Source organism: Canis lupus, chromosome 24, assembly GCF_048164855.1.
Source record: "Canis lupus baileyi chromosome 24, mCanLup2.hap1, whole genome shotgun sequence".
NCBI classification, from domain to species: Eukaryota; Metazoa; Chordata; class Mammalia; order Carnivora; family Canidae; genus Canis; species Canis lupus.
In genome coordinates, this window is record NC_132861.1 from 15,055,546 (window position 1) to 15,068,736 (window position 13,191).

The window sequence follows — 13,191 nt, forward strand, 5'->3', positions numbered from 1 at the left end:
ATGTAAATATAAGCATGATTTTTGTCATGTTAAAGGGCTTCTACATATGAAAACATTTATTGAAAAGTACTACATTCTCTCCTCAATTAAAACCTACCAAAACAGTGACCTGTGACACCAGAGTTCACTGGATGTGGAGAACAGGGACTGGGTGGGGGAATCAGGGAGGGAGTGAGATGACGTGTATGATAATGGAAATTTTAATACATTTTTTCCAATCTATTTCCCCTTCTCATCTCCTTGCATAGTACGTGGTTGTTACTGTCTGTCTAAAAGCTGGTTTGGACACACTCTCTTGGACTAAAGTGAGTATTCTTTAGGGTACTTCCTCAATCCTGTACAGTTGTTTGCATGTTGGTTAACTTTTTAAGCTTTCAAAAAGTAATAAGCATTTTTTTTCTGGTCTTCATATTTTATCTTCTTTTGTTTTGCATATTCAACTGTTGATTTAAACTGGGTGGCATGTTAGCTAGCTAATGTCTTTAAAAGATTCATTTCCCTGCCTTATATCTTAGAAATAGATTCAATTTATCATGACATTGAGATCCTTAATTCATTATTATTATCAATGCACAGAATTATAATGGAAAATTTAGCAAATACAGAAAAAGAAAGAAATACAAATAGCCCATACCTTTCAATATCAATGATATGGATATTTTGATTTATGTTCTATTTTTTCAGTCTTTGTTTTATGTGATTGGTTTTGTTTTGTTTTTCATAAAAATAGAATTCTAAGGTAACTAATATTTTATAATTTGCTTTTTTCACTTAATAGTAAGTCCTTAACATTTTCCTATGTCTTTAATATTTATATTTTATTTAATGACTGTATTATAATATTTTATCACCTAGATGCTTATTATTTACATTATTTTTAGAAAAATTGTGTTAACTTCTGTTGCTATAAATAATATATAATCAGTACTGTTATGAACACAGATGTACTTGTATACTTAGACATTAGTAATAATTTCCCTAGAATATTATTAAAGGTAGAACTTCTGATAAGTAGAATGTTTTTTATGAACTGATCCATAATTTAAGTGAATATGTACATATGTACATATACACACTTATAAGTTTTTTTCCAAGTTGTACTCAAAAATTTATGAGAGAAAATGAATTTTTATCAGCCTGTCACCTTTGGAGAGCTAAAATTACTTAGCGTATCATGTATTTCTTCTCTAATGCAAACAACATAGAGTTCTCACTGCTACTGTCCCCAGCAGGGAGCATCAACACAAAGTTGGGACTGCAGTGTTCTGAACAAAGATGTTTTATTAGTAATTCAAATGGCACACCAATTGTGTGGTATTGTACCACATTAAGGTAACATATAAATAAACGATTATTTTCCATTCCTCCTTTTAATTATTGTTAAATTCTCTTCAGTAAGAGTATTTCTTAAATGTACAACCACCTACACTATCTGCATGTGGTGAATCTCATTTATGAATAAGGCAGTATTTCAGAGCCAAAGTGGACTTAACAAAACTCTTCTGGCCTACGAGCTACCAGATGCCTGTCCTCCAGCTCACATGTTGGTTAGGAAGGAGCCGGCAGGCTGGGGCAAGAAAAAGGGACTGGTTCTCACTTTTGGTTATAGGCTACTCTGCCCCATTGGTAGGGTTGAGGAGGACACCTAGGCTTCTTCATTGAGGTAGAGGATGCTGGCAGCCACTGTTTAGGTACAGAGAGTGAGCCCAGCAGGGAGAGAGAAGGAAATATATCTCAGAGCAGCAATGGCAGTTTGCTGCTGCCCCCAAGGGGATGATCCCAACAGAAACCCACCTGAAAATACTCTTTAAGCCACAAAGAAAGCCTTGCATTGCCACTCCTGTGTTAATGCCAACTAAACGTGAATGGTTACATGAAAATACACTAAAGTGTTTGAAAAGTTTAAAGCTCACAGTCTTGAGCTGATTCTTTTCTCCATCATCTCCTGCGTGATCCCTTAGGGGACCAGTTCTATTAAATCAGAGAGAGAAATCCTCTGAGTAAGAGATTACTTCTAAAGAGTTTAAAAAACTGCCTTTGAAAAGGACTCATAAAGAAGAAACAAATAGTTGAAGAAATAGCAAATTAGGGTTTTTTCCTCCATATTTTTGTTGTTCAGGTGGGATTAAGTAATGAGAAGTACCTACCTAATAGGATGAGAGCACTCGACCCTTAAGAAATCACCTCATCTCACAAATCACTGATATATACATAGATGGTAACTCTGAGGTACCCAGCACAGTTTAGAACGCAGGTCTCCTACTCATCTTCCTTATGATTGCTCTGCTAACACAAATCATACAAGGCAACAGGTCAGATCAACAGAAGGACCTACCTTCTTAGCATTTACCATTAAGAATTTGGCACAGTTTCCAGCCCCATGCACAGACAGTGATCCTTCAGCCAACATCCTCAATCTAATAACATCCATACTTGATATGCACAGAAAACCCCTCCAGTTTCAATCTAAGAGTCACAACGTCTGCTGTTGTCCCAAAATTATTCATCCGGAACAGATATGACAGGGTCACATTTTTACCCTTTTGAATGATTTCTGTTCAATTTTTTTTTTTCTGAAGAGAGCTTTGGCTTAATAAGTAGGCAGAAGCAGAAGTCTCATTGAATAACCTATCAATTGTATGAACCATTTCTGATTGAGAATTAACAATTTCACTGAAAACACTGAATATCATTTGGCTTGGGTGACAAGGTACAGTTGTTTTGGATCCTTTAAACAATGGCTCCTTGAGTTTGCAGCAAAATATTTGGAGAAGGATGTTAGAAAGGAAGTCTCAAGAAATCAAAAGATTATAATTTTCCTCATATGAGAACACATGGCCTAGACAAATGATTTTGTCAGTTCATAAAGAATTTTTTTTCGTTTAAATGGAAAAGGCAAAAATAAATAAATAGAAAAGGCTGAAGTGCCTCTGTAATATTTTTCTTTCTGCAGTTTAGTCATTTGGCCATTTGGGGAAGCATAATTATATGGATGGTGTTTTTTGCAATTTACTCTTTCGTATGGCCCACCATTCCCGTTGCTCCTGAAATGACAGGACAGGTTAGTTTTATTAATTGTCATTGGTGAGTATACTTTACACTCCTCTTGAAAACCAATGTTCGTTAATAAGAAAAGCTTATGTTATCTACTTTCAAAGGAATTTGGAAAGATAAATTCAATGCAGTTAGATAGTTGGTGATCCAACTAAATTATGGTTGATGTTGTAGTTATAATATTTTAATCTAAAATCTCATTACTTTAAAATATATATGTTAACCATGGTTTCCAAAGTTTTTATCTTTTGTGCATCACTGATGAAAGCTATAATCACCTCAGAATCATCTAAAATAGCTAATACTATAATTATATTTTTCATGTAATGTGCTATGTGCTATTTGGTATTTGGTAAGGCATGCATGGCAACTAAGAAAACATTTTTATTTGAAATGTTTAACCAGAAGAGACATTCCTTGAAGCTCCAGAAGCTCCAGCTTCTAAATATTTTAAAGTTTCATGAAACTGATATTTCACTTATGTTAAATCTCAGAGGTGATATAGTTTTTAAACTTTTACAATTATTTACATATTTCTAAATTCTACTTTGTCTATACTTATAATGGGGAATTAGGCCTATGATGCTTACAAAATGGATCACAGAATTACATGATTATAGAACTAGAAATAGCCTTGGCCCAAAGTTAGTTACCAAATGGTTAAAGACAGGTCCAGAGTTGCCCAGTTCAATCCCTGTCTATCTATCACATAGTCATCCTTCATCCTTCATATTCTCTTTCTCTGTGGAAATGGGAGATGACTCCTGTACCCCTGGCCCATGTCAACCCAGTTCTCAGGAAAACAAGACTTTTAAGAGACTTCCTGTTTCAGCCACAATTAAGCGGCCAGTACTAGAGGCGCCTGACAAAAACAACTCTAAAAACTGAAGAAGATATAAGAATTGTTTGAAGACACTGGCTAGAAATCAAGAGAGATAACACTTGAGGGTACGATTCTTGAAAGAAGGGAAGCTGTTTCCTTCCTTATCCTGGCATCTTCCTTAGCCTCTGTTCATTTTTCTTCAGTCTTTTTTCCTTCTGGTCCTCAGTCTCAGTAATTTCCATTTCTTATCTTCAACCTCACTGGTTTGTTCTTCTGAATACTCAAGTCTGCCTTTAGTTCACTTTACTGAATTTTAAATTTCAGATATTCTACTTTTAAGCCCCAGAATTTCTTGTTGATTTCTTTTTAGGTTTTCTATCTCTTTACTGATATTTGTTCACACATCATTTTATTGACTTTATACTTTCCTTTATTTCTTTGAACATCTTGAAGATAATTGTTTTAAAGTCTCTTTGATGAGCACTGGGTTTTGAATTAAGTGATGAATCACTAAGTTCTACACCTGAAACTAATATTACACTGTATGCTAACTGGAATTTTTTTTAATTTATTTTTTATTGGTGTTCAATGTACTAACATACAGAATAACCCCCAGTGCCTGTCACCCATTCACTCCCACCCCCTGCCCTCCTCCCCTTCTACCACCCCTAGTTCGTTTCCCAGAGCTAACCGGAATTTAAATAATGAATTTGAAAAAGAAAAAAAAAAAGAAAGTCTTTGTCTTATATATCTGCCATTAGATTTTTTTTTTTTAGATTTTATTTATTTATTCCTGAGAGACACAGAGAGAAGCAGAGACATAGACAGAGGGAGAAGCAAGCTTCTCACAGGGAGCCCGATATGGGACTCGATCCCCGGACGGGGATCACGCCCTGAGCCAAAGGCAGACACTCAACCACTGAGCCACCCAAGCATTCCAAAGCCTTTTTCTTCGGCAATTTGTTGATTTGTGTTTTTCCTTTGAGTAGGCCATACTTTCCTATTTCTTTGTATGTCTTGTGAATTTTTTGCTGAACACTGGAAATTTAAATCTAATAATGTGGCAACTCTGGAAATAAGATTTTCCCTCTTCTCCAGGGTTTGCTGGGTTTTATTTATTTATTTATTGATTTATTGATTGATTGATTGATTGATTGTTGCAGGTTGCCTCTGTGCTGAGGATGAGGCATACACTTAATATCTTCTTAGGTCTTTTCTGGACCTCCTCCTGGGCACATGTGGTCACTTTATAATTTTACTTATATATACAGCTATTTTTTAATTTATTAGTTTTAAATATGTCTGGATCCTAAAAAGGGAAAAGTAAGGGGAAAAATGGAGTGGAAAAAGAGTTCTGGTGGTGCTTTAAGGCACCTTGAAGTCACTTCAGCCAGAGGGGAGAGCTTGGAACAATGGGGGAATGCATAACAATACTAACTTCCTGCCTCTTTGCACCTCTGTGATCAAAAGCAGCAATCAGTGATCAGAGCAAAGACCTCTAATATTTGGACAACAGGTTTCTTTCCCCCAGTCAGTTTTCCCTAACTGGTATGCAGGATGCTCCAGAAATATGCGCCACTTGACAGCAAGTACGTGATGGGTAGCTGCTACTGTGCTGAGAGCTGTAATTGACCAAAATTCAACACAATTTATCATGCAAGTCATCCCCTGGGTATGTAAGCCTTCAACAGTTTTCAGAGTTCAAGAACAGTTACATCAGATATTATTCCATGAGTGCAATTGCATTGTGTAGTGGGGAGACAGATCCCTGTTGCTTCTTTTTCTGCCATCATCTTAAAATCCTGTTCTAATCTTTATTATTTCCTTCCTTTTGGCTGTGGGCTTGGTTGTTCTTGTTTTTCTAGTTCCTTAGGTTGTTAGATTGAGGGTTTTTTCTTTTTTAAAAAAGATTTTATTTATTTATTCATGAGAGACACAGAGAAAGAGGGAGAGACATAGGCAGAGGGAGAAGCAGGCTCCCTGTGGGGAGCCTGATGTGGGACTCGATCCCAGGACCCCGGGATCACAACCTGAGCCAAAGGCAGACACTCAACCACTGAGCCACCCAGGTGCCCCGAAATTATTTTTTCTTGATATAAACATTTATTGATATAAACTTCCTTCTTAAAATTGCTTTTGCCGCACCCCATAAGTTTTGGTATATTGTGTTTTCATTTTTGTTTGTCTAAAGATACTTTCCAATTTCCCTTTTTGTTTCTGAACTATTTTTGTTGAGCTTTGTTTTTTTTTTAAAGTATAATTAACCTATGGTGTTATATTAATTTCAAGTGTATAGCATAGTGATTCAACAACTCTATACGTATGCTCACTTCAAGTGTAACTACCATCTATCACCATACAATGCTATTATGATAACCTTGACTATATTCACTGTGCTCTACCTTTAATACCATGACTTATTCATTCCATAACTGGAAGCCTTTACCTTTCATTGCTCTTTACCCATTTCACCAATCCTCCCACCCCCAACCCCTGGCATCTACCAGATTGTTCTCTGTATTTATGGGTCTGTTTCTTTTGTTTATTCATTTGATTTTGTTTTTATATTCCATATGTAAGTCAAATCACATATTTGTCTGTCTCTTTCTGATGTGTTTCACTTATAATACCCTCTAGGTCTACCTGTGATGTCATAAATGGCAAGATATCATTCTTTTTATGGCTGAGTAATAGTTCATTGTATGTATACACCCTTCTTTGTCCATCCTTTATTGATGGACACTAAAATTGCATCCATATCTTGGCTATTGTAAACAATGCTGCAATAAATATAGGGGTGTATATATCTTTTTGAATTAGTGTTTTCTTTTTCTTAGGGTAAATACCCAGTAGTGGAATTACTAGATCATACAGTATATCTTTTATTTTTTTTAAGATTTTATTTATTTATTCATGAGAGACCAAGAGGGAGGCAGAAACATAGGCAGAGGGAGGGGCAGGCTCCCTACAGGGAACCTAATGCAAGACTCAATCCCAGGACCCTGGGATCACTCCCTGAGCCAAAGGCAGATGCTTAACAACTGAGCCACCCAGGTGTCCCTACACTATGTCTTTTTATTTTGGAAGGATCTTCATACCGTTTTCTACAGATACTATACCAATTTACACTCCTAACAATGCATGAGGATTCCTTTTTCTTCACATTCTTACCAACATTTGTTATTTTTAAAATTTTAATTCTAGCTATCCTGACAAGTATAAGGTGTGGCTTTGATTCGCGTTTCTCTGATGATTAGTGATGTTGGGCATCCTTTCATGTCTATTGGCCATCTGTAAATCTTCTTTGGAAAACTGTCTGTTCAGGTCCTCTGCCCATTTTTAGTTGAAATCTTTTTTTTTTTTTTTTTTTTTTACTTCTTTCTTATCCAAAATATTTTGGGTGTTTACTTCTGATTGGATATATGATTTGAAAATATCTCCCATTTAGTAGGTTGTCTCTTTGCTTTGTGCCCCAACTTGTGATCAATCATGTAGTGTTCCATGTGTACTGGAAAGGAACGTGTATTCTGGTGCTGTTGGATTGAATGCTCTGTATATGTCTATAAGGTCCATTTTGTCTATTGTTTTATTCAGGTAAGCTATTTCCTTATTGATTTTCTCCAAATGATCTATCCAATGTTGAAAGTGGAGTATTGAATTCCCTACTATTATTATATTGCCATGACTTTCCCTCTTCAGTTTTGTGAATATTGTTTAAATATTTAGGTGCTCCAATGCGGGGTGCAAATAAATTTACAATTTTTCTATCTTCTTAATGAATTAAGCCCCACAATATTTTGACCTCCTTTGTCTCTTATGACTGATTTGGCAGAATGTCTATTTAATAGAAGTATAACCACTCCTGCTCTCTTTTGGTTACCATACTTGTAATATCTTTTTCAATATCTTTACTTTGTGCCTTTGTTTTCTTAAAGCTGAAGTGAGTCTCTTAGCAGCAGCATATTGGATTTTTTTATCCAGTCTGTGTCTTTTGATTGGATAATTTAATCTATCTACACTTAAATTACTGATAGGTAACAACTCACTATTGCCATTTTAACAAAATTTATTATTCTCACAGGTCCTAAAGATAAAGCACAGAATACCATATAGGGCCACATGGGAAAGATACCAGGGTGGTCAGTGGGCAGAACACAGGAGCTGGGGAGCACTAAGACCTTGCCTTTATTGGGACTTCCCTGGGGAAAGCATGGCAGGGAAGGGCAAATAGCCCAGGAATGGCTAGTCTGAATGATTTTTGCAGGCTTTGGGATAGAGGTGGTTTCTAGTTGCCTGGTACCTGATTCTGGGATGACTACAGCAGAGGAATATTGTCTCCTGGGCCAGTTAGAGAAGATGGGGCTGTGGATTTAGCCCTTTAGTTTCCAGATCAAAGGCATCGTCCCAGTTGAGATCTTACTATCTCTAAGAACAGACTAGCCCTGGGAGGGGCAGTCTTCAGATAGAAATTTTTTTAAGATGTTGAAATGTTGGAATATACAGAAAATTAAAAATATATTCAATACAGAGCCTAACCTAATCTCAAGTCAGTACAGTCTAGATTGAATTAAAGTGATCAGTTAGCTACCAATTAATCTGTCAGACAGAGAGGAGTGAATTTTTCCAGGGACTATAATGCCATAATTGCCTTACAATGTCTGGAAGTTAAAGTTGTATTGCTAGGTAATATAAGGTTGAACCATTCTTGCATTCCTGAAATAAAACTTATTTGATCAAAATATTTATTTGATTGGTTGTTTATAGCTAATATTATTAGTTAGGTTTTACATACTTACATTGATTTAGTGGTTCTAGACTATGCCTGCATCTCCAGGTTTTTGTGGAGGAAAAAAGGAAACTGAAAGTTGCACTTGGTACCCAATACTGACAAACTAAAAGATTCCTATGCAAATACTCTTTATCTCTGTTTATTTGCAGGTCAATATGATCCTGGTTTGTCCATACTTCTGGCTGGGTTTTCTCATAGTCCCCATTGTGTGCCTGATTCTAAATTTAATATGGAAATCGTAAGTTGAAAAATGAAGTAGTTACCAAAAGATATGTTGTCATGGTTAATTGTCCTTTTCTAATTATATGGTTTTCGAAATAAATTTGGAAATTTCCCATTTTATGAACATTAAAAGTCATGGGACTTTTAGGGGAAGTAAATGCCCACTGCCTTTGCCACTGGAGATTTACCAGCAATTGATTTAGGGGGGAAAAAGATGGCATCAAGATTTATGAGAGGCTGAATTTGTAGTGATATTAGCTAGTCTGTGATTTTTTTTCTAAAAGGTCATCTGTTTATTCTTTAGAAGTGGGACTTATATAACTTCTATCCACTTTAGAGGAACCAAAACTTGATACAGAGGATCACAGATTAAAAGCTAAAAATAAAATAAGAAATAGGAAGGAGATGTTCAAATTAGACATTCTTCACTTTTTAAAAAAATGGGAGTAAGAATCTGTCCAATATAGTTCTCCCAGAATATGTAAGTATTAGATTCCCCCCCTTTTCGTTTTTTACCAACTCCAACATGGTGGGGGGGGGAGAGCTTTAAACTAAGGTGCTACAACTCCCTGAAATCTCTAATATGGGATAAAGAATCCATGAAATTACAAGCTTTCAAAACCAGAAATAACTTACATAGTATCATTGTACATAATCTGCAATGTAAACAACAGAGCCCTAAACTATTATAAACTTCAAACTAAAAAGTAGAGAAAGGACTATTCTAGAAGGAATAATATTATTTTGCTTTTTAATGTCTAATTCTTCTATGTATCAAGGCAAACATAATTATTTGAGAAAATGTGCCTTTAGATCCAAGGAGATGTGCAAATGAGTATTTGGAACATAATTTGTTTGGAATTTGGGTACCACCTACATACATTTAATGAATTCCTGTGGAAGTGAGGGTTGAGATGCATCTGTCTCTACTGTTTTCCAGGAAACTTCGCCTAGTAAATTCCATAGTTATGTAAGGATACCAAATTCTTTCTTGATAATGTGTAACTGCAAGAGGGCTAAAATTTAATATTAGTGGTTTGAAAATTTTTTGGGAAGTGATCCATGATATTGAATGTAGGTCTTAATTTGGATTTTTTAAAACCTCTGGCTTCTGTGAATTGATTTCCCAGGGATGTCTTTATCCAGGTGTAGATTCCAGATTGCCAAAAAGAGATAAGGGTACATGGGTACTGAGGGGCTTATGTTAAAATCATCTTATCCTGGCGTCTGGGTGGCTCAGTCAGTTAAACATCTGCTTCTGGCTCAGGTCATGATTCCAGGATCCTAGGATCTGGTCTTGCATCTCAGGATCCCTGCTCAGCAGGAAGTCTGCTTCTCCCTCTACCTCTCCCCCCTGCTTGTACCCTCTCTTTAATGTTCACTCTGTCAAATAAAATCTTTTAAAAAAATCATTTTATCAGTATGTTAGCATCTTCTATATAACTGAGTATGGCCAAGGTTGTCTGCAAGTTCCTAACTGCATTTTCAAGGCAAGTAATAGTTATCCTGAATTTTTTGTTGTCTTTTTAATTACTTGAGGCCACTTTTATCCTGTAAGTAAAGATAATTTAGCACACCACTTTTGTTTTTGTTAGATGATAAATAGAAGTGTGAAAATCCGTAATTCAAAAGGGGACTATGAAATCTTTGAAATTTATACTTTAGTGTAAGTGCTACGTAGCTAAAAAAAAAAAAAAAAGTATTTTAATAGTACATATAGTCTTTTAAAATATAACTATATATACATTTGAATTATTTCATGTTTTTGCTAAATTTTCATTTAAGTGTCTTCCTGGGATTGTACCAAGATTTTAAAATCATTCTGGATCATAGAATATTTTATAAGCAGAAAACATAAATAGATTAGTAAAGGAAATGATATGTTGAAACTGAAAATAAAACAGAGCCAAAAGAACTGCCCCTAAAAGCTCAGTGGCTTTAGTGGCAGCATTTTACAGGAACCTTAACAAATGAACTTGGTTGTGCTATGAGTATATGGCAGTTCATTTAAAAATGTCATCTCACATAAACAGTTCAACATTACTTTGGCTATGTGAGGTCTTTTCTGGTTCTATATAAATTTTAGGATTGTTCTAGCTCTGTGAAAAAAATGATATTTTGATAGGGATTGCATTAAATGTGTAAGTTGCTTTGGGTAGTATAGACATTTTATCAATATTTGTTCTTCCAATCCGTGAGCATGGAATGTTTTTCCATTTCTTTGTGTCGGTTTTTTTTTTCTTAAATATTTTATTTATTTATTATCATGAGAGACACAGAGAGAGAGGCAGAGATATAGGCAGAGGGAGAAGCAGGCTCCATGCAGGGAGTCTGATGTGGGACTTGATCCAAGGACCCCAGGATCACGACCTGAGCCAAGGCAGACACTCAACCACTGAGCCACTCAGGCGCCCCTCTTTGTGTCATTTTCAATTTCTTTTTTAAGTGTTCTATAGTTCATAGAGTACAGATCTTTTATCTCTTTGGTTAGGTTTACTCCTGAGTATCTTATGTTTTTTGGTGCAATTGTAAATGAATCAATTCCTTGATTTCTCTTTCTGCTGCTTCATTATTGGTATATAGAAATGCAACAGATTTCTGTACATTGAATTTATATGTTGGACTTTGCTGAATTTGTGTATTGGTTCTAGCAATTTTTCAGTGGAGTCTTTCAGATTTTCGACATAGAGTATCCTGTCTTCTTCCATGACAATTAGGATGCCTCTTATTTTATTTTTTTTATTAATTTTTATTTATTTATGATAGTCACACACACACACAGAGGGCAGAGACACAGGCAGAGGGAGAAGCAGGCTCCATGCAAGGAGCCCGACGCGGGACTCCATCCCGGGACTCCAGGATCGCGCCCTGGGCCAAAGGCAGGCGCTAAACTGCTGCGCCACCCAGGGATCCCTGCCTTTTATTTTTTAAAAAAGATTTTATTTATTTGAGTGAGCAAGAGAGAGAATACAAGGAGGGGCAGAGTGAGAGGGAGAAGCAGACTCCCCTACTGAACAAGGAGCCCAATATGGGGCTTGATCCCAGGACCCTGAGATCATGACCTGAGCCAAAGGCAGACATCTAACCAACCAAGCCACCCAGGCGCCCCACCTTTTATTTCTTTTTGCTGTCTGGTTGCTGAGCCTAGGACTTCTATCTAGTACTGTGTTAGAAACAATGCTGTGAGTAGACATCCCTGTCTTGTTCCTGACAGTAGAGGAAAAGCTCTTGGTTTTTTCCCCTTTGAGGATATTAGCTGTGGTTCTTTCATATATATATATGTATATATATATATACATATATATATATATATATATATATATATATATATATATAGGCTTTATAATGTTGAAGTATATTTCATCTAGTCCTACTTCATTGAGGATTTTTGTCAGGAATGGCTGCTGTATTTTGCCAAATATTTTTTTCTGCATCTATTGAGGGGATCATATGGTTCTTATCCTTTCTTTTGTTAATGTGGTGTATCATACTGATTGATTTGTGAATATTGAATTACCTCTATTGCCCAGGAAAAAAATCCCACTTAATCATGGTAAATAATTCTTGTAAGGTACTGTTGGATTCAATATGCTAGTATCTTGTTGAGAACTAATGCATCCATGTTCATCAGGGATATTGACCTGTAATTCTCTTTTTTAGTGAGGTCTTTGGTTTTAGAATCAAAGTAATGCTGGTCTCATAAAATGAGTTTGGAAGTTTTCCTTCCATTTCTATTTTTTGGAACAATTTGAGAAGAATAAGTATTAATTCTTCTTTACTTTGTCTGGTAGAATTCCGCTGGCCCTAGTTTGTTGGGAGATTTTTTATTACTGATTCAATTTCTTTGATGGTTATGGGTCTGTTCAAATTTTCTATTTTATCCTGTTTCTGTTTTGGTAGTTTGAATGTTTCTAGGAACTTATCCATTTCTTCTAGATTGCCCAATTTGTTGGCATATAATTATTTATAATATTCTCTTATAATTGTTTCTATTTCTCTGGTGTTGGTTGTGATCTCTCCTTTTTCATCTGTGATTTTATTTATTTGGGTCCTTTCTCTTTTCTTTTTGATAAGTCTGGCTAGAGGTTTATCAATTTGATTAATTCTTTCAAAGAACCAGCTCTTAGTTTCATTGGTCTGTTTTACTGGGGTTTTTTGTTTGTTTGTTTCTATATCATTTATTTCTGCTCTAATCTTTCTTATTTCCCTTCTTCTGCTGGCTTTAGGCTTTATTTGCTCTTCCTTTTCTAGTTCCTTTAGGTGTAAGGTTGGGTTGTGTCTTTGAGACTTTTCTTGCTTCCTG

At 35.7% G+C, this 13,191-nt stretch overlaps 1 protein-coding gene across 6 annotated transcripts in view; it reads left to right on the forward strand.

The window, feature by feature from the left end:
• LOC140615799 (phospholipid-transporting ATPase IB-like) overlaps nucleotides 1-13,191 on the forward strand; it is a 178,673-nt gene that overhangs the window by 147,329 nt on the left and 18,153 nt on the right. For all 6 annotated transcript variants that reach the window (XM_072795717.1, XM_072795721.1, XM_072795718.1 and 3 more), the window contains 3 exons: nucleotides 249-305; nucleotides 2,954-3,061; nucleotides 8,816-8,904. In XM_072795717.1, coding sequence (XP_072651818.1) covers nucleotides 249-305; nucleotides 2,954-3,061; nucleotides 8,816-8,904 — 254 coding nt within the window. The remainder of the gene's footprint in view (nucleotides 1-248; nucleotides 306-2,953; nucleotides 3,062-8,815; nucleotides 8,905-13,191) is intronic.